This window comes from Electrophorus electricus, chromosome 3, assembly GCF_041902795.1.
Source record: "Electrophorus electricus isolate QZ-2024a chromosome 3, ASM4190279v1, whole genome shotgun sequence".
Classification (NCBI taxonomy): Eukaryota; Metazoa; Chordata; class Actinopteri; order Gymnotiformes; family Gymnotidae; genus Electrophorus; species Electrophorus electricus.
The window spans coordinates 32,631,092-32,657,571 of record NC_137499.1 but is presented as its reverse complement, the minus strand read 5'-3'; the positions used below and the strand labels follow the sequence as shown (position 1 = coordinate 32,657,571).

At 39.3% G+C, this 26,480-nt stretch overlaps 3 protein-coding genes and 1 long non-coding RNA gene across 8 annotated transcripts; 2 read left to right on the top strand and 2 right to left on the bottom strand.

Moving 5' to 3' along the window:
- Positions 1-394: 394 nt before the first annotated feature.
- LOC145657012 (uncharacterized) lies at positions 395-9,510 on the bottom strand. Of its 5 annotated transcripts, none has more exons than XR_014122775.1 (4): positions 9,326-9,510; positions 4,896-4,934; positions 3,866-3,943; positions 395-3,162 (listed from the first exon to the last, which is right to left on the bottom strand). It is a non-coding gene; the product is annotated as an uncharacterized LOC145657012 (long non-coding RNA). The 5 variants fall into 5 exon arrangements; XR_014122779.1 differs by lacking the exon at positions 9,326-9,510 and adding an exon at positions 5,040-5,100; XR_014122776.1 differs by lacking the exon at positions 9,326-9,510 and adding an exon at positions 5,040-5,089 and having other exon boundaries at positions 3,866-4,934.
- Positions 9,511-9,931: 421 nt separating this feature from the next.
- gcat (glycine C-acetyltransferase) lies at positions 9,932-14,269 on the top strand. The gene is made up of 9 exons (XM_027003319.3): positions 9,932-10,217; positions 10,831-10,961; positions 11,073-11,174; positions 11,369-11,515; positions 12,244-12,398; positions 12,663-12,745; positions 12,939-13,110; positions 13,413-13,534; positions 13,910-14,269. The coding sequence occupies exons 1-9, from the start codon at positions 9,995-9,997 to the stop codon at positions 14,059-14,061; spliced, it is 1,287 nt and encodes a 428-aa protein (XP_026859120.2). The 5' UTR covers positions 9,932-9,994; the 3' UTR covers positions 14,062-14,269.
- Positions 14,270-15,338: 1,069 nt separating this feature from the next.
- On the top strand, positions 15,339-22,711 carry mcm5 (minichromosome maintenance complex component 5). The gene is made up of 16 exons (XM_027003405.3): positions 15,339-15,698; positions 16,094-16,220; positions 16,566-16,694; positions 16,922-17,094; positions 17,326-17,481; positions 17,789-17,958; positions 18,061-18,232; positions 18,425-18,536; positions 18,739-18,882; positions 18,995-19,060; positions 19,186-19,362; positions 19,454-19,566; positions 19,758-19,886; positions 20,195-20,337; positions 20,610-20,737; positions 22,178-22,711. The coding sequence occupies exons 1-16, from the start codon at positions 15,529-15,531 to the stop codon at positions 22,277-22,279; spliced, it is 2,211 nt and encodes a 736-aa protein (XP_026859206.2). The 5' UTR covers positions 15,339-15,528; the 3' UTR covers positions 22,280-22,711.
- Positions 22,712-23,091: 380 nt separating this feature from the next.
- hmox1a (heme oxygenase 1a) lies at positions 23,092-26,108 on the bottom strand. The gene is made up of 6 exons (XM_027003406.3): positions 25,898-26,108; positions 25,487-25,598; positions 24,583-24,798; positions 23,827-24,099; positions 23,538-23,586; positions 23,092-23,436 (listed from the first exon to the last, which is right to left on the bottom strand). The coding sequence occupies exons 1-6, from the start codon at positions 25,936-25,938 to the stop codon at positions 23,306-23,308; spliced, it is 822 nt and encodes a 273-aa protein (XP_026859207.1). The 5' UTR covers positions 25,939-26,108; the 3' UTR covers positions 23,092-23,305.
- Positions 26,109-26,480: the final 372 nt, after the last annotated feature.

Sequence of the window (26,480 nt, the reverse complement as noted above, 5' to 3'; positions counted from 1 at the left end):
TAGGGGTGTGTACTAAGAACAATCTGTGCACAAACCACTTAACTTTAAACTTAAGACTGAATTAAACATGTTCCCATTTCATTGTATTTATCACCTGATCGACTCAATGAAGGTATAACTTAAGAGGATTGCTGTAGATTTTTTTTAAAAATTTGTTTTATTAAAGTGTATTAAAGTTATTTTTATTAAAAAGCAAGCAATGGCCAAATAAATTATTCTTATGGCACTGATGGTTTTTCTTTCATGGCATAGTACATGAAAAGGTATGGTTTCTGCAAGTTAACCATTACAACGTCTTTGTCTGGAATAGTATTTGAATGTTTGTGTTTTAACCCAGTGCCACGATGCGCATTACTGCTCTAGTATTAGCAGTGTCCTTAACCCGCATTACAGTTCTTTTAAAGGTGCCATAGAATGAAAAATCATATTTACCTCAGCATAATTGAACAAGGAGAGTTTGGCACATGGAACTGATTATAATGAACCTCACACACTGTTGTCATCTCCTTCAAATGTAAATCCCACAAAACAGGGTTTTAAAATGGACCAAATCCAAAAATCCTAGACTTTTATGTAACTGTCTAGACTGATTAAAATTTACACCCCAAAAATTTGCATACACCACCCAACATTCTACTCTAGACAAACCCAAAGCTGCAACAGTTCTGCAGGTAATGTGAAGAACAAATTTATGACAACGTAACCACTGGCATGGTCAACATTCATATTTAACATGACCCTGGACAAGCTATTAGTTTGCTCAGCACATTGCACTCTGGACAATATCTTAAACAATAGACATACCTTAGACAATATTGAGAATACTTCACTGAATGTTTGACACTGAAAAGACATAAAAACCCTGACCGTAAACTCTGAGTCATTCAGGTGCTATTTGTGTTTGGAAGGTTTGATGAGATGCATAAAACACAAAAAAATGTGCCCATGTGTTTCCAAAGCTTAAGTTATAAATCTAAGTGTTACTGATAACATGATACAAGAGAAAATACTATTCTTAAAGAGCAACATGTTATTTTTAATAATCTTTCATTAGTACATGGCCATTTTCACATCTGTATTTATCAACATGACATTTGCATCTAAAATACCAAATGAATGTTTTTTATCAAAGCTGTTTTCAGCATTAAATGTTTTTTTTCCTGTTTACAAATAATATATTTATTAAAAACACATTTATTTAAAAAAATGTTTTGTAAAAATATTGTGTGCATCTCTCAGTTGGAGTTACCACCCACCCCATCACACTAACTTCTTTTGTCTATAATGTACTATTGCTACATCACAAAGATTAAGTGACATCATTTCACCATTTACAGAGCAGCCACGATCAAAAGTAGGCAAGTTGACATGCTTATATATATTTTATTTGTTGTATTGTTTTTCATGTTAGACAGGGTCTATCATGCTCAACCCAGCCACGCCATCACACAAAACAGATAGGGAAAACATTTTTATTAAAGTCTTTGTACTGTTTATGCAAGTAAATCTATATTTCAAACTGAAAGCATGTATTTTAGGTTAGGAACTTGGAGAAATTATCTTTTAGCATGAAATTTACCACCCCGTCACAAAACTGAAGGCCTTGAATGTGTTACACAAATATTGAAACAGATCATTATCAAACCATCTTAGGCCAAAATGTGCTCCTAAGTGTAAGAAAACTAGGTCTGGGTACAAAAAATGGGTCCTTCAGCAGGATAATGACCCAAAGCACAAATCCAAAAGTACATAATGAGAAAAGTTGAGGTTGAGGAGAAAAGTTTTGAATTTGCTAGCAATGCGTTTTGAGCTCAATCCAGTTGGCAATCTTTGGATTGAAAATGCAAATTTGAAAACTGCTATTCTGGATTTTCTATTGGGAAAATGAGTGGGAAGAGTGGGAGAAACTGCCAGGGTAGAAGTGCAAGAAGCTCACAGGTGGCTACAAAAATGTATGGTGGCTGTCATGCCTGCCAAAGGTTGTCCAACAAAATATTAGGGAAGAGTGCCTTTAATCCTGTCCATGTCATATTTCCTTCTTTATTTCTCCTTTTAAATGACTGCATGTAAGTTGAATGGACATCTTTTTTGTTTGATTTTGACAATGCTATTAAAATATCCTATTTATACAAAGTTGGCATATATCCATTAATTACTAAAAATACTGGTCAAAACAATCAAGGGTATAGACCATACTACAAAACATCCAAAACAATAATACTGACTACAATTGTAAACAGCTATGCACCAAATAAACTCATATATTAAATTTAGGAAGGAATAAAAACACATAAAGAAATGGATATTAAAAATGAATAAATAAAGGATCAAGCAAAAAGTACAACAGAAGGCAGGAAGTGAGAAGTACACTACAAGATATATTCAGATGAAAACCAGAAACATAAGTCAGGCTTATAGATCCAGCAGACTGAGACAATGCAGGCAAATCCCTGAGATTTAAAAAAGGCACCATTGGGAGAAATTATCATTACTAATATAAATGTTTATAACTTTACATTTAATGTATAGCACATGGTTTCTAATAAACAAAGAAACAAAGAAAACATTTCTTTGTACAATTCCTTAGTACATGTTTTTTTGTCATTTTATTTTGGCAAATCGCTATTTATTATTCCAATGTAGAGTCCTGAACTTTGCTATTGTCTGCATAGTTATGGAAGTTGAACCCACCGAACCATTGTTCATCTCAATGTATGTTCATTAAATACAAGAAGAAATTTCTTTATTTATTTATTACTCTGCTGGTAACACTAAGCCATCCTGAGAAATTATGTTCCTTCATTCCTTGTCCATTCAAGTGCAACGTTTTCATATAAAACACTTTTATCCGGGCCACAGAAATGTATTAGGTCCCAGGACCCTGAGATTCCTTTGTCCTTTCATATTTCCTAAGGCAGCTGGCTTGGCAGAATACCTGACTTTTTCAAATTGTGCTGTGAATCCAAGCTCATTCACAGTTTCTGCAGGTTTGTGAAGTGCATGTGCCATTGTGCATAGGTTCAGTGAAGGTTGATGGATGTCACACTGCAAAAACTGTGTCCACAGTCCCATCTTCATCCAGACACCATGGCATTACAGAACTCTGGTTAAGAGATGCTGGTAAGGTTTCCTCCACAGAAAGGCTGACTTGATATTCCACAGCTGATATATTGGAAACGAAAATAGTAGAGCTCTTTTTAGATTAAGAATATCAATATCCTAATTCAAATATAATTGAATTTTTCCAATAGACTTCCACCATTGCCTGGAAAAACCATTCTATATTTATTCTTATCTGCAAACAGATGGTACAATATCAGTCTAACACTGTTATGCTTACTAGGATATGGTCATGTAAACAGCCAAATATGACTTGTCACAGTTGGCTAAAGTCTTAGTTTGTCTAATGTTACTCAGATTAAACAATGGTACATGCTAGACTGAACATGCAAACATTCAGATCTCAGATTTTGTGAGTTTATTTTTATTTAGTTGTTAACCCATTTAACATTTTGGTGTAGTCTATGTTCTTGGTCAAACTATTGTGTGCATGTAAACTGAGCAAATGTACTCAGCTCAGTGGTTAAATTACTTGACTTGTAATCAGAAGGCTGCCAGTTCAAGCTCTACCACTGATAAGTTGCTGCTGTTGGGCCCCTGAGCAAGATTCTTAACCCTCAATTGCTCAAGTTGTATCATAATTGTAAGTTACCTTGGATAAAAGCATCCACTAAATGCCATACATTTAAACATAAACATGTATTCACCACTCAATGGATCCATTTCTGGTATTGCTATAAACAAATCCTTTTTAATGTTTATTTCAAGGCATTGTTGTATTACATCTGCACAAATGTGAACTTACCTGAATCACTGTAGCCACAACAGGTGAAAAATCCATACACCACATGGAAAATGCGTTGAATCAGAGTAATGAAGGTATCTGGGGTATTAAAATTAATACATAAATTAAAAAAAACCACGAGGGATAATCAGGCTGCTGAACTACACAACAATGTGCGTGCAGGATTTGTGTTCATGACAATTGGTGAGGTGACAATTTGGATCACGTACAGTAAGGGAACATGTCCCAACACATAACACCAGCGTCTTCCATAATAAACACAGAGGCTGCAAACCTTTGATGGAGATCTGTTGATGGGGAGCTGCAAACTGTGGAGATCTAGCATGAATGTAGCTTACATGATTTTGTTAACAAAGACACACACACGGTTGGCAGACGATAACTCTAAGAGCGGTAGGGACAGTGCTGCGTATACCGAAGAAACAAGGCTTTCGATTAACTGTAAATACTGCTACTGGAATTAAAAACTTAATAGATATTTCACACATATTCGTCAAATAACCGTGATTTTGTAAATGCATGAAATGCCTATTCATTCCATAAAAATCCAACAAGGACAACCGTGGATTTCCAGTAAACGCCAAATTAAATATTGTTTTGTAAATTTAAAATGCCTCACCTTCAACAATACCTGACAATTACAAATCAGTTTCAGAAACAAAGCAAGCTATATCACCACGAACCTTCAAGAATCTATTAAATCTGTAAAACCGGAGTTTCATCTAGTTGTTCCAACTAACTCCGGACAAGAACAGACGCAAGGTGCGATACCCGGTAAATCTATCTATAATGCATACGGGCTAGCTAGCTAACTAGCTAACCTAGCTAGCTAAAGCAGTCGGTTTTGCTTTTTCAATCTTATAAGTATCCTAAATGAAATCGTACAATAAGTTTGCTCGTCAGTTGAAAACTTCGATTCCGGGGAATAGTTAAAGATATATAACAATCAGCAACCTATTCGATAGCGTCTGTTGATATCAAGATGGCTTGAATTAGCCAACTAATACTTTAAAATCACGTTACTTCTTACCTTGGCAATTTGACTCCATAACAAAGCGATTCGGCAATACTGTGAAGACAAAATATAACTATTTATACAACACCGCAACTTGGTGATTTATACAACCAATAGCTAGACAAAACCGATAACCAATATGTTAGACAGAAGATGCACCGTCTGAAGGTGTTTTCACAGGTCACGCGGCATCCCTGTCGGGATTTAGGAGGCGTTTTAGAGGCGTCTCTACTTGACGTCTGCATGCATACTGTAACTGTATCAATGACTCAAATGTTTCGTTGCGATTTGGGTGATTCGCAAAATAGCATACAAAGCCACACTCAGTTACACTGTCGTTATTACGTTTTTGGACGACATTGCATGACAGCCTACAGATATACTGTCGTTATTACGATTTTGGATGACATTGCATGACAGCCTACAGAAAGGACGTTAGTCCCCTTACACACTTGTGCCAAGAAAATAACAATGTACTCAATGTCATAGGCAAGGAGGGAACAGTGGACATCAGGAAGCAGGAGATAGTGCTCACTTCCATTACCATAAATGAAGCTTTGCTACACTCTTTAAAAGGTTCTTAAACAGTATTTTTGCTTTAGTGCTATGGTCCTTGGAAGAAACTTTGATTAGTACAGAATTTTTTCATTATATAGATGGTCTTCAATTTTTAAAAAGGTTCACACTGACATATATGATTACCATTAGGTTAAACAACTCATCCTCTTAATATGCATAAAATGTGCCAAGATTAAATAATGGCATAGGCTTACTCTACAAAAATCACTCATTTAACTATAACCTCATAGATAATAATTTCTTATCTACAATTAAATCAGCAGGATGCTTCACAGGCCCAGCATCAGAACTTTGTTGGACTGGGTTTCTGCCTTCTGTTGGGGGGGCACATGTTGGTTGCCCTCTAATTATGATCAAATTGCTGTGATTGGCATTTTAATTGACTTTATTTCAGTAGTAGCACTGAATTAAGGTGTATCAACTGTTGGACAGAGCGACGACTGTAAATATCAGTGGCAGTGAATGTTCAATAACGCAAGATTGTGTCATCTTCTGCCAAGATGAAACAACCTTGATTTAGTAAATCCTCAAGAGTAAAAGATTCTTCAGTGAACAAAAAACATTGATAAGTGAAATCACAAAGTGATTTTGGTGAACCTTTAAATAGAAAATTATGAAATGTAAAGTTAGTCAGTAAGGTAGTTAGCTAACTAGGTAATGAAGAAATTTAAATATTTGCGCTTGTTGACTTAGCTAAACAAGTTAGCATGATAGATAGCTAATATTAAGGGAGTTTTATATTTACCTGACACTTACATCCAAAGCAACTTACAATTATGACTGAATACAACTTAAGTAATTGAGGTTAAGGGCCTAGTTCAGGGATCCAACACTGGCAACTTGGTTGTGGGGCTTGAACTGCCAACCCTCTGATTACTAGGAGTACCTTAACCACTGAGCTACCACTGCAACTAACTATAGGTTTTCACACCTATAATTAATTTCTTCTGGTCCGAATCAGTTAAAGATTTGTAGTTGTAAACTTGCAGTGTTTTCCCATTAGTTTGGTTTGATTTCACACAGGAGGTGATCCAGGTGCAGCAGATGCATCACAACAAGTGAGAACTTTATTGAAGAAATGTATTGGTCAGGCTTTTCTGGGGCCAGAGCATGAAAGTAAATACAGGATGAAGGTCCTGTGTTGTGGGCTAATGCATATTTCATTCTTCTTCTCTGGTTAGCTGCTAAAATTTAGCCAGTTCTCTCATTGTGTTCAAAATACCCTACTATATAATACTTGTGTACTGACTGGGAACCAAATCAGTATGTTGTATACAATATGTGACCAAAATTAATTTTTCCAGTGCACAAAAGACATCTGGATTACATACTTCTCAGTCCAAATATTCCACTACACAACCATGCAACAATGGCAGAAATTGTGCATAAGTTGGGGCCTAGCAAACAATGGACATGCCTGGGATGCATTTTTGTTTGCTGGGAGGAAAATGTAAACATTTGTGCAGCCCTGTATTATGGTTTGTGTTTATCGCACACTAGATGCGTACAGGCCTACAGCATACTACTAGGGGGACCAGTGTGCAGTATACAGTATATATTGAGTACAGTATGCAGTATACAATATGTAGTAGGCTATTTCATGTACATGCTATGTTGCATCCCATAATGCAAAGCACACCTGGCTATGGGAGCCATTTAGCTCACACTTGTGGAGTACACCGGATAGTTGGGTCGAACCGAGGTCAGAGCACTTTTTTAACAACAAACCGGTCCAGAGTTAGTTCGGACTGGACTGAGACCACCGCCACTCATGGGCGATTACAGCTGTGTGATTACTGTATTCATACCTGCCCAAATGAATTGTATCAAGGATGAAAATAAACCAGAGTCTAATTTAACCAGACTAAAAAGTGCAGGTGTGAAAGTAAAACAAGAATATTGCATAATCACTGACATTAGCTAACGTTTGATTACGACTAGCTGCGATGAAACTCATTTTACAAAAGCCATTTGTTTGTTTTAAGCAGCCTTCAACAACTATTTTTGTGAATACATTTTTGAAGACTATGACATCTGAAACCATTAGATAACTGATTAAGCTAGCTAGCTATAGTTAACAGTAATTTAGCTAGCTGTGAACATGTATTCAATGAGAGTAGAACTATGTAGCTACCTAGCTAATTGGCTAATTTGTGAGCTAGCTAGCAGTGCCACCAAGATGTTAGGTGCCATTTTAATGGCTAAATTGTTCAATGGCCCGTTTCTAGACTTCTTAATTGACATTTGAGATATATGTATCATAAATTAATTTGATTGTGGTTAAGTAATGGTCACCTCAGTAAACAGCGGAGGTTGCTTGATTTAATGTTTGTGTAATGGTATAGGTAGCTAACATTTAGCTAAATTATTTTTTATAAAATTAGCTAGCTAGCTCAAATTAAATGGCACAGTTAAACATTTTAGAAAGTCGAGGACTGAGGGTGGAAAAGATGTCTTTGATAATAGGCCTTTAAAGCTGTTATTAGTAGCTGTCGCTTATTTTAAAGATACAGTGTGTTCTTAAGAATTCCACTGCATTATTACGTCTTATCTGCTTTCCAGACCTGTCACAGATGTGGGCAGTCATCCACTGGCTTGCCTGGGACATGTAAAGCAAGCTTTAATTTGTTGGAGGTTTTTAATGACAGGCATTGTCGTAACTTTGTTTTGAAAAACGTTGGGACAGGAAAACGGATCCTGTTTTGGATTAAATTCCGAGGCTACCCATCAGCACGCGTGTTCCCTGAAAAGCAATCAGCCCTGGAATGGAAGAGGTGAATTAGTTCACGAAAGTTTATATTGCCGCGTTTTGTCAAACCTATCGCTGTTGAAGAATACAAGAAATACCAACACTATGATTTAAAATATATTTGTAGTAGTTTATTTATTTTTGATAAAATATTTGTTTAATTTCACGAAATGTCAGTTGTGCCGCATTTCATATCTCAGCATCGTGTAACAAAATAAACACATTTCTTTCTGATTTTATCACTAGGAACATATATTTCGTGATATTGACTAAAACAAGCATTGATTACACTAATTATTGAATAAATTAAACAAGGACAGCTTGTAAAAAAACTAATATTTTCAGAGTACACTTTCAAAACGTGGTGGGGACAAAAATCAGCCATTTCAGAAAGTGACATGCCCTCAGCACAAATTAATATTAAGTCTCCAAACTCGTCTTTCCATATCGGAATCTTACATAGGTAGCGCCACTATTAGAATGCTAATATCGCCCCCTTCTGGAGAAGTTCTGCTTTTTAAATATGTGAGGTACGCCTACTTCTAGAACTACTGTATATGTAATAACTCCACAGACAGTAACGTTATTGTGAATAGCCATAAGCAGCAACCACGATATTGTCTAATCAAGGAGTCTTAAATACATCAATCATATTTAACAAAAGCAGTGTGTGAGACGGTTCTTTTAAGCGAACGACTGAACAACTGAAATAATTAGGTCATGCCATCTTTTCGCTTATGTGGATCTAGCTTCCCAAACGCAACTTCGCATCCATACCTCAAATTTAAATTTAACATTGAAACGTTTTTTTTAACTCTAATGGATCATCTTTAACAAATTAACTTATAAAGAATAAACGACGAGTCACACCGCTAACGAATAATCTATTGACAGGTTAGAAAAAAACGCAAGAAAGGAAAAAAGTTAGAAAAAATACGAAAGTAAACGAAGAGCCGTGTCACATCGCACTAGATCTTATCGGTGAACTGAGCCCACTTCTATGACTCACTACTGAGTCGGAATCACTAACGCGAATACCCGGGCTCTAGTACTTTAAAATCGTGATGGTGAGTTTGATTTTAATCAAAGGTATGTTCAGGCGTTGTTTGCTTCTTACCTTTGGTCAAATGGCAGGCCCCTGCACTTTTCATGTTATTGCAACTGAACTAATCCAATTAATTTGTCTTGAGCTCTATGAGGTTATAAACTGAGCAAAAGTAAAATAAAGTATTCTAACACTGATATCGTTTGAACGTAATAAAACGGCACTTTTACAATATAAAACCATTTTATTAAAATAAGACACTTTTAAACGTAATGAATGTCTACCTCTCCTGATACTTCGCCATTACCGCGAAGAGCAAATTTCCCGCGCTACCGACGTCACAGTTAACGCAATTAAATTTGGTTGTTCGCTCCTGTGTACACTTTGGGATTGCGTCATATTTGAGGGTTTTCGAAAAGTTTCCTTACATGGTTCCTATTTTATAAGACGTGCATTATATCTTTAAAGACCTTAATAAACTGGCATATTCGTTTTACAATCTACAAATATATAGCTGTATTAGTTGAGAAACCACAACAAACAGGGAACTGTAACTCTAGCAGCAAAGTAACATAACCTAAGGATAACCCAATGTTGTGAAAAGCCGCCGTTGAAAATGCGTGGAGCCTAGAATACTTCCCCGTTTCCGTTTATTGGTGGAAATTGTTACGCCCACTATAAGGGAAGACCAAACGTTTAGTTACGTTACAAAGTTGCTGCTCAACTCACAGCACATACGCCATGTCAATTCGTACTTTTGTTCGTCATCTTAATGTTCCTCTGAAATGGATTCTGCAATCTAGAAATATTATTAATTCGAATCGAACATGTGGTTCAATTGCTCAAGCGCGGTTGCTGCTCGAGAAGGAACTCGATACGATCCGTGCTGCGGGCACTTGGAAAGGCGAGAGAGTGATCACTTCCAAGCAAGGACCTCATATTAACGTGGACGGCAGTCGTGACGGTAAGCAACTGAAAATGTAGCTACCCAAGCTTTTCTTCATTTTTAATGTATTCCCACAGAGAGCTGAGGTCCAGATTTGCATACGAGTTAATTTACGGGGGAAGTTAAGTGTCCTGTGTTGGAGTGTATTTTTTGGGGAAACGAAGTAGCTAGCTAACCTAGCTAAGTTTTCTTTCAGGAGCACTCGTAACAACCCTATCTGATGTATTTTGCGCCATCATTTGCGTGAAAATCGACAGAATTAATGTTGACCCTTTCTTTATTTGGAACCTTTAACATCTGTTTGCCTTTGCTTGTCTTTTAACAAATGGCCAATAATCTGGTCGTGTTTTTATTGCTAGCATGTCCCATTACTGCTAGTGCTGACTGTTGTATGTTGCTTTGTCTCAACATAGTGGCACGAGTAACAACGAATAACACTACTCATTTAGAAAAGATAACTGATGTATTCTCGACAAACCGATACCAGGGCAGTCATTTAGTTAACGCTATAGTGTTTTAATTATGGGCTAACAACCTTAGTTAATCGAAAGAGTTCTTAGCGAGTTCTTTAAGGTTTGGTGGAGATTTCTTGCGGGTGGTTACGTTGCTATATTTTTTTTATCTACACTAGATATCTTGAACTTTTGCGCAAATAACTACCTGGGCCTGTCCAGTCACCCAGAGGTTATTCAGGCTGGGATTGAGGCACTCCAGAAGTATGGCGCTGGCTTGAGTTCGGTGAGGTTCATCTGTGGAACACAGGTAAAGAAAGACCACTTACAGTACACAGCACTTTTCTTTTATGTATTGTGTTGTCACATTTACATGTTTCTGTGTAATGTATAGGATTTACATAAAATATGTTTTGCTCAGGACCTTCACAAGAACCTAGAGAAGAAGCTTTCTCAGTTCCATGAAAGAGAAGACTGTATCCTGTATGCCAGCTGCTTTGATGCAAATGCAGGTCTTTTTGAGGTATTTCATAAGCTTCATATGTGACCCTAAAGATATTTAGATGGTTGTGGTTTTCCACTGCAACACTATTTGCACTGTTATACCACCTATACTATTTCACTGCGACTTATACTGTGTATGACTATGTATGTGACAAATAATAAACCAAACCAAACTATACAATCCATTCATGCAAAAATGTTGCTTGCTTATAGGTTTTGTTGGGCCCAGATGATGCTGTCTTGTCCGATGAATTAAACCATGCCTCAATCATTGATGGCATTAGATTGTGTCGTGCCAAGAGGTTCCGCTACAAGCACATGGACTTGAATGACCTGGAGGAGAAGCTGAGAGAGTCTCAGGTAGACACATGCAGTTATAGCTGTACTTGTTAGTAAAATATAAATTGAGCTAAACTGGCTAATTCCCTGCTCACTTTGTTAAAGTAAGAAGATTTTCTTACTGTTAGTACCTATGCAAGACTATGGTGGAATTTGCTGAACACACTGTAGGGTAAGGACAGTCCATTGATGTATAATGGTGGAAAACCGTTAAAAATGGTTGAAAGCCTTCTGGGACCATTTATTAAAGGCTTTCAATTGGCAATAATTGTTTTGCTAAAACATTTAGTTACTGCAATGAAATTTTGTCTTTGCAATGAAAACAAATGTACCTGAGTTTCTTTAAAGCATAAACTTAAAACTAAAAAAATACAAACAGTCAGAGCAGGATACACTTTGTTTTTTGTTCTGTAGTGTCGAAATCAGAAATAATTCTCATTTTGCTCAGTTCATTACACTATACTCTCTATAGGGACAGCAGTGCACTGTGTGAATAAAGCTATATGTTTTCAGAAACAATACTGACAAGTGGAACTGCAAAAAAATCTTTTCTCAGATAGAAGGAGCTATGTATATATCCTCACTAGTCCTCTAGTTTCATTCCTAATGACATTTGCTCAGTCTGTTAAGTTATTTAAATGCACTACCATGCATCTTAATTGCATCAAATATTTGGTAAAACTGGTAGCTGTTTCAGTGGATTCCTGCATATCAAAAACTACATGTACATGTAACTTTTCCACCCACAGTCATCTCGTCTACGGCTGGTGGTGACGGATGGCGTGTTCTCTATGGATGGAGACGTGGCTCCTTTGGTGGGCATCTGTGACCTTGCTGAGCAATATGGAGCCCTGGTCTTTATTGATGAATGCCACGCCACAGGCTTCCTGGGCCCACGTGGCCGGTGGGTAGGAAGTGAGGCAGGGACACCTGCAAGCTGTTTAATAGAAATTTGTAATTGGAAGTTTTGTGCCGGCAAAAAAAAAACACTGGCATACAGGTTTTATCTGAGGATTTGTGAATATTTTAATCACTGACTTAACCTGACATTTTCTTATTTGCTAGAAACATATTTCGTTTATCTTAATTTAGCATCTCAGCTCAGTGGTTCTGCATGCTGTTCAGCAAAAAAGATTGAGAGAGGACTATGTTGCCTTGTTTCACCCAGTGGTACTGATGAGCTGCTAGGTGTGATGGACAAAGTGCACATAGTAAACTCCACTCTGGGAAAAGCCCTTGGAGGGGCAGCAGGCAAGTCTCTCTAACAGTTCATGAATTATTGGTGAAAATCACAGGCTGATGCAAAAGGGGTTTCAGCCAGTATACATTTGCAAAGAAAAGTACTGACCCTTCAAAGTTTTTTGCTTTATCTGTTTGTTTTTGATGTACTGTTCATTTGTGTGGTTTACCCTTTAAATCCTAATGTTATCATATCTCATTTCAGGTGGTTACACCGTTGGACCAAAACCTTTAATTGACCTCCTCAGGCAACGCTCTCGTCCTTATCTCTTCTCCAACTCTCTCCCTCCTTCGGTCGCGGGCTCTGCCACACGTGCTCTGGAACTACTTCTGGCATCCAATGAAATTGCACAGAGCATGGCAGCCAAAACCATGAGGTAGGACTAGAGGGGAATTAGGTGTTACACCCTTATGCTGGCCATGGTTTATCTTTTCTAGAAAAACAAATACGCATGATATTTGTCTGGGTACAAAACGCCCAAGTTCATGTTACAAAAGACTATGCTGTGTAAACAATAAAGATGTGTTTATGTGGATTTTTGTTTTACAATTCTTTGTTCAATGCAGAAGTTATTGTTAATAATATTATTATTATTATTATTATTATTATTTATTAATTTATAAATTCACATGAAGAGCCTGACAGAAACGCATCCGTTTTTCCTATCTCATTCATCAGGTTTAGAAATGGAATGTCCCAGGCAGGGTTCACCATCGCTGGCACAGCTCACCCCATTTGCCCTGTGATGCTGGGAGATGCTCGTCTGGCTTCCATAATGGCTGATGACATGCTTAAATTGGGTGAGATTGCAGATCATTGTGAATGTCTGTCTGTCTTTTTTAGCAATTTAATTATATAACTGGCATGCAGTAGTTTGGGACCTTATATGAATTCTGGTTTATTTAACAACTGCTAAGGATCTACGTTTACATTTATGGAATTTATCTAACTCTTTTATCCAAACCGACTTACAATTATGGCTGAGTACAACTTGAGCAATTGAGGGTTAAGAGCCTTGCTCATGGGCCCAAAGAGTGGCAATGGTGGCGCTTGAACCAGGAACCTTCCAATTACAAGTCAAGTGCCTTAACCACTGCAGGTCTATAAAAATAAATGTTTTTTGTTTTTTTTTAAGAATTTTGGTTTGTAAACTAAAGTTTCCTTTCCTTCCACAGGAGTGTATGTGATCGGCTTCTCCTACCCAGTGGTTCCCAAGGGGGAAGCGCGTATCAGGGTCCAGATTTCTGCAGCACACACTGATTCCGATATCGACCACACTGTAGATGCCTTCATTCAGACTGGCCGAAAGCATGGCGTTATATCGTAGTGTGTTACTCTGATATGGGTAGTAATGCGTGGGTTTGAAAGATCAACATGGAGAAAGAACAGGTTTCTAGCAAATTACAGTGAAGCTGTTCTAGTGGACTGTTACAAAAGCACTTAACACTGGGAATAGAGGAAATAAAACTTTAAAACCCCATCTGAAAATAAGAGATCTGCTTGTTTGCACTAATAAATGCTTTTGGTAAACCATGTTTTTGCTGCCTTGTCATCACATTTTTTTCTTAGTTGCAGGATTCCTTTGTCTTTATTCAGTATTTGGTCGAATTAAGCACCTTTTCCATACATCCTTTGTATATGTTTTGTGCTCAAAGAGATCATAGGCAGCAGAGAGGCTTGGTGGTTAGCATGTTTGCTACAACACCGAGTTCGCTGTTTTAAGTCCCTTTCTGTGTGGAGTTTCCGTATTCTCTGTGTCTGAGTGTTTCCTCCCATAGTCTAAAAACATGTCAGCTAGGTTGAATGGATATGTTAAATTGACCTGTGTTGTGTGTATGTTTATAGTGTATGTGTATGCATGTCCAGTAATGGTTGATGCTCTGTCCTAGTCTTAACCTCCTTCCCTGCAACTGGTAGTCAAACAGAAGGCTGTGTTGTCAAATTGGCATATGTGTGTGTGTTTGCATTAAATTATTTACTTTCTCAATCAGATGGTTATACAAAGTTATGGGAGAATGCACAAATTCTGAGATTACTGGGAAACCTGAACCTGTGGTACCCTTAGGCTAAAGTTTATCTGGATAATAAGTGTTTCAAGCAGTAATTTTCCACTACCTCTTAGGGTCCTTGCACTTCCAAAATAAAGACCTATTGTTGCTTACTGAGGCAGCACTACTCCATGTGGTAAATTAAGCAAGTCTTTATAATAAATTATCCGCCACGTATAGATGGGTTTTTTTTCCCAAACTTTGTGTTATCAGAAGTAATAAAGCTGAGAGAAAATACATGCTTCGTTAACGGTACCTCCTAACGGGTATTATTACATCTTACATTAAATATTGTATTTCAACATTTGGATGGAAGTGTAATCGACGTACAGGTATTATTACAGGCTACAAAAATATTTTATTTCAGACCTTGGATGGAGGTGCGATTTAACATAAAATGTATAAAAAGCCTCGATTCTAATATGGAATAGAGCGCATTAGAAAACTTGTTCAGAACTTAGAATCGTTTCCCGCCAGTACGGCTCTCTAGTCCCACCTATTAGTGACGTAAGCGTATTGCGCAACCAATGAGCTGGTCAAGATGTTAGTAATGGGCTGAGTCTAAACGTAAACGGAGAACGTTTTGCCGCGAAACCTCTAGCGTGGCAGGCATTTTGGACACAGGAGTTCCGTCAAAGCCGGGAGGAAATTATATTGCACATCTGTTATAACGTTAGCAATTATAGACGACAACAATTTAGTCTATTATTTGTTAAAAGTGAGTCACAGCAAAAAGATCTTTCAAAATGTCCGGATTTGACGACCCAGGAGTTTACTACAGTGACAGTTTCGGTGGAGGAGAAGGCATTGGGGATGAAGGGGTTGTGAAACGCAGCCAGATAAAAAAGCGGTTCCGTGAGTTTTTGAGGCAGTTCAGAGTCGGTACCGACCGCACTGGATTTACCTATAAATACAGGTATAGTAAGAACGGGAACGTTTAAGCCTTTACAGTAACGGATTCGAGATCTCGTCTATTGTCTTCATAGACAGTACATTTTCTATGTTGTTAGCTATCTAGCTAACTACATTAAAGTCCCTTCACAAGCTAGCTACGTAGTCAATTGTCTGCTCTTTCACAACTACTGTAAATCTAAAACTCTTAGGTATTCTTCACAGTTTAAAGAAGAATAAATGCATACAAGAATAAACTTGAATTTCATCTTAAATCGGTAATTAATAATTGAGGTAGAAACTAATATTAAAGTAGCTTATAAGAATGATTTTCTTTTTGTCTATTCAGTCTTTTTCTATTTAGTTTTTAGTTAATGTACTCTTATTTTCCAATGTAATGTACTTTCTGTTTTTCAATAGGGATGATTTGAAGAGGCACTACACTCTTGGAGAGTACTGGGTGGAAGTGGAGATGGAAGACTTGGCCAGTTTTGATGAAGATCTGTCAGACTGCCTTTACAAACTGCCTACAGAGAACCTACCTCTGGTGAACCCAAACTGAGTGCATGCATGTTTATACTTTGCAGAGCTACAAAACAGCTGTACAGGGCCATTAACAATGTTTAATTAAACAAATATGCCAACACACACACACACACACACACACACACACATACATATATATATATATATATATATATATATATATATATATATATACATACATACATACATACATACACACATATATATATATATATATATATATATATATATATATATATATATATATATATATATATAATTGCAATAGATACTAAATTTAAAGTAATTATATCATTTTATGTGTCAAAAAAGATTATTATCCTAAAATGTGGCTCTGTTTTGTTAGCTGGAGGAGGCAGCACAGGAAGTAGCTGATGAGGTAACACGCCCACGGCCAGTAGGAGAAGAGACCGTGCAGGACATCCAGGTCTTGTTGAAGAGTGACGCCCATCCAGCCTCAATTCGTAGTCTGAAGGTAATATGCCAAAGTGTGCATACTATACCAGATTTATCAAACTATCATTGCTGAATTTACCTTTCATTGGACTGCTTCACCAGACCAAGATTAGTCATAAACCTATCAATGCTGAATCACCCTAATCTAAAAAACCTGTCCATTAAGTTTAACATTACTTGTACTGGCATCATGTCCTTATTTGACATATGGATGTGATACATTACAAACTCATCCCTTTCCTGCAGTCAGAGCAGGTATCTCGTTTGGTGAAGATCCCTGGTATAATCATCTCCTCATCGGCTGTTAGGGCCAAAGCCACCAGAGTGTGTCTGCAGTGCAGGGGTTGCCGTGCGGTCATCAGTAACATCCCTCTGCCCCCGGGACTCCAGGGCTACGCATTGCCACGCAAGTGCAACACGTGAGTCTCTTCAGCATGACTGCATGACGTGGCTCACACTAAAGTAAAATGTGCTGAGGTGCATGAGCGTAAGACAATTTCCTTTCAGATATTTGGCATTGGACCTTTTGTATGAATTAAAGGGAAACCTTAGCGTGTACATTTTAACATGCATCTTTTTCTCCCTGAGGCTCTCACTGATGTTATGTATGATTGGAAGCATAGTAAGGGTGTTTCTCTCCCCGAGCTCAGAGAGCAGGCAGGCCGCGTGAAGTGTCCCGTGGATCCCTACTTCATCATCCCAGACCGCTGTGTGTGCGTGGACTTCCAGACCCTGCGATTGCAGGAGTCTCCTGACGCAGTACCTCACGGTGAAATGCCCCGCCACATGCAGCTTTACTGCGACAGGTATACACACATGCACACACACAGAAAGATTACTTACTTTTTGCGCTTATGTTTAGAATGACATGCTTTATGTAATGCATATCATGAAACACTGTGTCTATTGTCTTATTTCTAAGAAGGAAAAAAAGTCACTTAAGTCATAGTTAACTGTAAAACCTCTCTCTCTCTCTCTCTCTCTCTCTCTCTCTCTCTCTCTCTCTCTCTCTCTCTCTCTCTCTCTCTCTCTCTCTCTCTCTCTCTCTCTCTCTCTCTCTCTCTCTCTCTCTCTCTCTCTCTCTCTCTCTCTCTCTCTCTCTCTCTCTCTCAGGTACTTATGTGACCGTGTTGTACCAGGGAACAGAGTCACCATCATGGGCATCTACTCAATTAAGAAAGTTGCTCAGCTCAAGAACAAAGGTCGTGACAAAGGGGCTGGTGTAGGTATCCGCTCTGCCTACCTCCGCGTAGTGGGTATTCAGGTGGACACGGAGGGAGCAGGTGAGCACAAGCAGTGCCGTATGGTTAATGAAGTCTTAATTGTTTGGCTGTTTTTAGAACTAGCAAAGACGGTACTTTCGTTCATTCTTTCCTCCCTCACAGGCAGAGGAGCCACTGGGTCAGTCTCTCCTCAGGAGGAAGAGGAGTTGAGGGCTCTGGCTTCTTCTCCCTCAATCTATGACTCGCTCGCTTGCTCACTCGCCCCATCCATCTATGGCAGTGACGATCTGAAGAAGGCCATCGCATGCCTCCTCTTCGGAGGCTCCAGGAAGAGGTGAGATGATAAGATTATAATGGAATTCCTCCAGGTTTGTGAGGAATTTTCTGGTGTGTGCCTTTTGTTCAGTAATTATCATGGTTATATCTTTTTTTTTTTTTTTTTTCCCCTTCTCTCCTTCCATTTCTATTAGATCATCAGTGAGATTATATGTAACCAGTGTATTAATCATTTGGATATGTGTGTTAGATTGCCAGACGGTCTGACTCGTAGAGGGGATATTAATCTACTAATGCTAGGAGACCCAGGAACAGCCAAGTCTCAGTTGCTGAAGTTTGTGGAGAGATGTTCTCCTATTGGGGTAAGCCTTGGCTAGACCCTACTGCTAAATACTTGTGTTTTTAAGGGAAGACTCCTCCCACAATGATTTTTATTTTTTATTTTTGCTTAAAAAAAGAATACTGTCAGCATAATCTCTGCATGGTTGGTTGTCGACTTTGCAGTCCACTGCACTATTCCGAAGGATGTACCCCAGTACCTGAACTGCCGCTGCTCTCTCTTAGGTGTACACCTCTGGTAAAGGCAGCAGTGCCGCTGGCCTCACTGCCTCCGTGCTCCGGGACCCCAACACACGGGGCTTCATTATGGAGGGCGGGGCCATGGTGCTGGCTGATGGGGGTGTCGTCTGCATTGATGAGTTTGACAAGGTAAAGCTCCAGAAGCACATACTTCAGCCTAAACAAAGTGAACGTTCTCCTGAATAATGTGCTTTGCCCAATGAGCTGCCCATGTTTTAAATACTCTTGTGTGTTTCTGTAGATGAGAGAGGATGACCGAGTAGCCATCCATGAAGCTATGGAGCAGCAGACCATATCTATTGCCAAGGTGCAGACAGGCTTCTGCTTGCTGCAGTCATCTTTTCCTCTATTGTCTATTACTTGTTTTACCTTCCTGTGGCTGCAGTGTCTTATTGCTAACTTTTCTTCGTCGTCGTCTTCTTCTGTGTGTAGGCTGGCATTACGACCACTTTGAACTCTCGCTGTTCGGTGCTGGCTGCGGCCAACTCTGTGTTTGGCCGCTGGGACGACACAAAGGGGGAGGACAACATTGACTTCATGCCCACCATCCTGTCCCGTTTCGACATGATTTTCATTATCAAGGATCAGCACGACCAGCAGAGAGACATGGTGTGTGGACGTAATAAGCCTTGTGTCATTTCTGGTGTTAATTTGTTATGCAAAGTGTCCTAAATTGAAGCGTGTGTCTGTGTGTGTAAAGACGCTGGCTCGGCATGTGATGAATGTGCACTTGAGTGCCCAGACTCAGACCGAGGGTGTGGAGGGTGAAATTCCTTTGGCCACTCTGAAGAAATACATTGCATATGCCAGAGTGTAAGTGTCCACACATTATCCCCAAGGTGATAAATAATTCAGGTCTCAGATTTACTCACATCTCTACAGCTTGTAACCCTGGTGGCCTGGGCTTGATAAATGGACCAGCTCCACGTGCTTCAGTGGCCATGTCACCAGCGCAGGCGGATCTTAAGCGAGTGAGTGCGTAACAATCAGCTGTGTTCTGGCAGGAAATGCGGGCCACGGTTGTCTGCCGCAGCAGCAGAGAAGCTGAAGAACCGCTATGTGGTGATGCGCAGCGGTGCGAGGGAGCACGAGAGAGAGAGTGAGCGCAGAGCCTCCATCCCCATCACCGTCAGGTGAGGACTTTTCCCACCCACCCCCACCTGCTTCAGCCATGTCTGCCTTCCCTGCTGCATTAAGCTGTACTGAAAATGCTTCATAATTCATTTATTAACATTAGAGGAATTGTAAAAACGTAATTTTATTTAATGAGTTGTTAACTTTTTTGTTGTTCATTCATAGAGCAGCAAAGATTTAAAAAAACAAAAAAAAAAACAAACCCTAGTAGATTGGTTTTGTTTATATTGGGATGGCTGACTTAAGATCAAGTTTAAGCTTTGTCAGGGCCGGTATTGACCGTTGCGCTTGCCATCTCCCCCTGCAGACAACTGGAGGCAGTGGTGCGCATTGCCGAGTCCTTGGCTAAGATGAAGCTACAGGCTATTGCTGGAGAGGAGGAGGTTGATGAGGCTCTGCGACTCTTCCAGGTGTCCACACTGGACGCCGCATTGTCCGGCAGCCTCTCAGGTGTGCGCTTGTGCTTAAAGTCGAGTTTTCTGAATTTCATCACATGGTAATATTTTTTTATATATATTTAAATAATTTCATATTAATGGACAGTTTAGCTCTTGTAATTTGGAGGAATCTTAAGTGATGACATTTGGGCTAGTGGTTGTAAGTTTCTGTGATGCTTTGCCTGGATGTCATTTAGTCTGTGTGACGCTTCACCAGTGTTTTATTTCTTTGTGGAGGAGGGTGCTAGCTTTGTGCTGTAACATGCTTGGGTTTTTTTTGTTTAGGTGTGGAGGGTTTCACCACCCAGGAGGATCAGGAGATGATCTCCCGCATTGAAAAGCAGCTGAAGAGGCGGTTCGCCATTGGCTCCCAAGTGTCTGAACACAGCATCATCCAGGACTTCACCAAACAAGTGAGCAATGCTCAGCTCCACACACAGAATCCACACGTACTATGTATGTGTAAATAAATTCCCCACTCGCCCTCTGTGTGGTTTTTCTTCTTCAAGCTTGGGTCCTCTACCAGAGGTCTGGGAGCTTGAGATTCCTGTGTAGTATCTTAGCTGTTCCCAGGACTATATTGCCAAAAGTATTCTCATCCATTCAAATCATTGAATTCAGGTGTTTCAATCACTTCCATGGCCACAGGTGTATAAAACCAAGCACCTAGGCATGCAGACTGTTTCTACAAACACTTGTGAAAGAATGCTTCGTACTCAGGAGCTCAGTGAATTCCAGCTTGGTACCATGATAGGATGCCACCTGTGCCACAAGTCCAGTTGTGAAATTTCTTCGCTACTAAATAGTCAACTGTCAGTGGTATTATAACAAAGTGGAAGCGATTGGGAATGATAGCAACTCAGCCACAAAGTGGTAAGCCATGTAAAATGACAGAGCAGGGTCAGCGGATGCTGAGGCGCATAGTGCACAGAGGTCGCCAACTTTCTGCAGCATCAATTGCTACAGACCTCCAAACTTCATGTGGCCTTCAGATTAGCTCAAGAACTCTGTGTAGAGAGCTTTATGGAATAGGTTTCCATGGCCAAGCAGCTGCATCCAAGTCTTGCATCACGCAAAGCATCGGACGCAGTGGTGTAAAGCGCACCGCCACTGGACTGTAGAGCAGTGGAGATGAGTTCTCTGGAGTGACGATTCTTGCTTCTCCATCTGGCCAAACGAATCTGAGTTTGGCATTTGGCAGAAGAACGATGCTGACTGCATTGTGCCAAGTGTGCAGTTTGGTGGAGGGGGGATTATGGTGTGGGGTTGTTTTTCAGGACTTGGTCTTGGCCCCTTAGTTCCAAGTTAATTTGCATGCGAAGGCAGACAAGCAAATACCTTTGGTGTGTGTGTGTGTGTGTGTGTGTGTGTGTGTGTGTGTGTGTGTGTGTGTGTGTGTGTGTGTGTGTGTCAAAGTTCTGAACTTGTGTATGTGAGGTGCGTGTCAGGGGAGAGGCTGTGAGAAGAGTTTATTTAGGAGACCGAAACACTGGTTTTGGTTCTCGTAGCTGTTCAGGTGTCACCTGGTGTGGCACTTCATGGTTTTTCTCCTCAGTCTCCCTATGGATAGGAGATGTTGGAGAGTGTTGCTGGGCTATGAAGGCTTGGCCATGACTTCTTGCTCTCTTCTTTACCCATGATGAATGTCTGTAAGGGTGGAGCCTTACAGTTGCTTGTGTTTTTGGGTTTGTGTGTATTACTGCATTTTTACTTGATCACTTCATCATTCCACTGTTTCGATTGATATGTTTACATAGTGTGGCCATCTCATTACAATATGCTGTCCTAGAGAATGCTACATAGCATACCTGGTGTCACTGACTGTCTATGTGTGTGTGTCTGTGTGTGTGTAGAAATACCCAGAGCACGCCATCCATAAGGTTCTGCATTTGATGCTGCGGAGAGGAGAGCTGCAGCACCGCATGCAGAGGAAGGTGCTCTACAGGATCAAGTAGATATTGTGCGTGTGCGCACACGCACACCTCCTCTTAAATAAATGCCCAAGGTAAATGGACTGAGCAAGGTCTTTTCCAAAATCCCAAAAAGTGGGGGGGGGGGACAATGAATAAATGAATGAATGAATAAATAAATACAAATTGTCCAACCTATTTACAAATGTTGTTGTGTTCTTCTGATTGCAAAGTTTTAGTTAATTTTGTGCATTGTACCTTGACATCTGAGGCATATTAATCCCAGCAATGATTTGAGTATAGTATGAAAATTGTGTGTTACTGTTGCTCTTTTAGATTTTCATGCTTCAGTAATGTTAAAAGCTTTTCTACTTAATGTTGATGACTGTGAGGCTTGTATAGTGCTTTCCCAATTAAAAGGGAAATTTTGGATCATTTTGTATGAGAAGTTGTTGTAATAAAGCATGGTGGAACTGTGATGTGCTTCATTGCAACCCAGCCCTAGCAAGTTCAAAGGAGACACTATTTATAATTTGACTATTTTACACTATTTGTAATGATTTGGCTTCACACAAACACTGAAGGTAAATAAGTTGCAAAGAAATCTAGAGCAGGTATAAACATTATGTAAGAATTAGAACAGAACTTTGTCTTGCATTTTCATGACCACATTGGAACAATGTTTTGCGGTTTTGTTTTTTTTCCCTAATCTGTCATTAACATAGACCATTGTTGCCCATTTCGGGGGTGGGGGGTGTAGAGTATTCAAAAACTACGCAAGTTTACATTAGCCTGATGAGAAATAGCCTACCCCAAAAACCTGAATTGGAGTACAAAAACAGACAAAATTATGAAAATCTTAAAATACCTTTTTACTTTTAGAATTTCTTTGTGTCACCAATAAAACAAATACAAAAAAAAAAACAACCTAAAAATGGAAATGAATAAAAAGATTATTTTCTACTTTTATATATTTGAGCAAAAGTATCATTTGAAAATGGAGAGGAATAAATGTTTCACTTGGGGGGACATGTGACTAGTGCCCTATTATGTTGCTTTTTTTTTTCCTTTTCAAAAAGCGTAAATTCCCATTCCAACAGTTGCCAGTGCAACGCATGCTCCCAGTGTAAACTGTGCAACTGAAGATCGAGAAATGGCAGTTAACAGTGTGGTGGTAGGTGCCTTTTCTCTTCCACTGCCTCCTAAATAAAGAATTGCAAACTTTCTTGTTATGCAGGAACTCAGCAATATCCTATCATTTACATTTTGTCTTGCATCTAAGAAGAAAAGTGCTAACTCTTACCTGCAGCCTGTTCTGTAATGCTCAACATTTTCTGAAGGTCTTCAAAGACCTATTTAAGAAAAGATATTCATTTCATTTGTCACATAATTAGATGCCTCTAAAATAAGCTTTATTTAAAATATCTTTGCTGTCAAAAAACTTACCAGGTAAATAGAATTGGGCTAAAATAAAGGAATTTTAACTAGTACACACACACACACACACACACATATATATATATATATATATATATATATATATATATATATATATAAAAAGATATATATATATATAAATAACTTATGCTTACACCAATGTTAAACTCAAAAGCTCTGACGGCTTCATCCAGAACCTTCCTGCACTCCTCCTCAGTCAGCTCGATGCTGTTCATTCTGCTCCTGTACAGTTGCTTAAAGCGGTGGGGACTCGTCACCCCTGGGAATGTGAAGAACGCCACACCCTCCGTGCCGCCCAATCCCAGGGTCTTCTGGGCAATCTTTCCTAGAACCTGGCCTCCTGACAGGTCGCCAAGATAACGGGTGTAAGTATGAGCCACCAGGAGATTGGGACTATTCTTGCCAATCTGAGCCGAAGAAAGAATGACCGGTTAGGAAGCACTGATTGTGTGTAACACAGGATAGTACCAGACACAATATGCTTATTCATAACACTAACATTATCATTCAGTTTAAGTGGTAGGGTCAGGTACCATGCAAGTACCACAATCCTATTTGAATGGGGTTACAACAGTTACAATGATATTTTTAATGCAGACTTCCCCTCCATAAACTGGTAGGGTCAGGTACCATGCAAGTACCACAATCCTATTTGAATGGGGTTACAACATTTACAATGATATTTTTAATGCAGACTTCCCCTCCATAAACTGCACGACAAAAGCATACTCCTTTGGTGTTATCTTGTGCAATAATGGTTTGCTTGTTCTTTGGCAGCCTCAGGTACTTTCTTAAAATCCAATTTGCATTCCTTTAACACCTCCACAATGGAGTGATCAAATAACTTAATAAGTGGCGGTTAATGTGTAATATTGTGTAAAGAGTTGTACCTCTCGGAGTCTCTCTGTGTATCTGTGTGTTGCTGCAGGTACTATAACCCTCTGTTTCCACTGAGGGCCGAAAAAATGCTCTAGATCTCTCTCCAGGGACTCTATTCTGGCCAGCTCCTGGGGGAAGTAGATGGGCTCCACAGCTGGGTGGGCTGAGTTTTTGTCCAGTTCCTCTTCCAGTACTTGGTATATCTCATACAGGGAGCACAGGAGTAGCTGTGAACACAGAGAGAAGGAAATCGTTTACTGGCCATACATATTTAGAGAACTGAATTCATTCCTGAGAAATGAAGAGAACGATAGGGAAGTTGAGGTTAGTTTCTAAACAGCTAAGCTTCTCCTGAAAGTTGTGCTTACTGTAGGAATGAAGACTGCTTTGAGCTGTGTGACAAGGTTATTACCATGTTTCTACAATATGCTGCAATAAGTAGTTAACTACATCAATAACCTTCATTCAGTTTCCCAATTTTCATCCACTATTTAAGAACATGTCTGTATTCTGAAAGATGAATGTGTGGATAATACTGCATTTCACTAGAGAAATTTATAGGTGAATAGAGAACAGTTAGATAACTTATTCCCATGCCCAATTTGTGTTAGCCATCCTCCAACTTTTAACTTGTGGTCTGTTTCTGATCACAAGGCTATTGATGGCATAACTCTCGGGACCCAGCAGAATCCACATATTTGGAAAAAACCTGCACCACTGCAGTGCCTAGTACATTCTGTTATCAGTGTTACTACTATATAAACTACCCCACCACCTGAACAATATCTGGTCAGCAAATGTAGTATAAAACACACCCATAAACTGGATCCAATGAAGAAAATGTAGATAAGGTCGATCTTCCTAATAAAACGTGCAGTATATAACTCTATCATAGTCAATGCTAAGGATTATTACCTTGTACTGTGGCAGAGTGATCTCTCCTTTCTGGAAGTTAGCCATTAACTGTGTATTCTCAGCCCGGATGTGACTGTCTTTGGTCACAGCTTTTATCTGCTCGGACAGCTCACTGTAGGGATGCAGCAAATATGGTCTTCACTGTTTTAAATTCACACTATAATGTGAATGTGGTAGGTCACTGGATGAGGTACTTGATTTGTAATTGGATGGTTGCTGGTTCAAGCCCCACCACTGCCAAGTTGCCACTGTTGGACCCTCAACCCTTAATTACTCAAGTTGTCATAATTGTAAGTTGCTTTGGAAAAAAGTGTCACATAAATGTGTTATACATGATGGAAATTAATATACCTGTAACAGACTACATATATTTAATGTGCAATGCACTGACAAATGTTTTTATCTGCTTACCTGCCAGCACTGTTTGCTGATTTATTATTGGTGGTGTCCATGTCAAAATATGTAGATCCCTGACGAGTTGATGCAATAAGTCTGTCCACTGCAATTATTCTCAACTTACGCGTGAGGTAGTAAGACAGTTCACTGATGCTTCACGTTGACTTCACTGGGCTGATTCTGGCCTTGATCTCTCCGTTCTGTCTACCTCTTTTATACCTACAGTTTCCCCAGATTGTTATTTCTTTCAAATGGGAAGTGGAAATATTGAGTAACTTCTCACATGCTGAGGTTTACCATGAGTTGACATATTTCTACACACGAGTAGGCTAAGAACGAGCATGGGCCTACAACAAAGTCACAGCAGAACAACATAATTATATACCGTAAAACAAACTGTTCTGAGTCATTTTGAAGTCATGACTTCAGCATTTAGTCCGTGTCCTTCAACGTGATTCAGCAAAACGAACACGAGCCACCTAAGAACTATGATACGGCAGGAAAACGTGCCTTGAAATAGACTAGAGTAATTTCTTAACATGGACCAATAGTCTTACAAATTCACACCTTAATTTAGCTAAAAGGAATTGCACTGGAA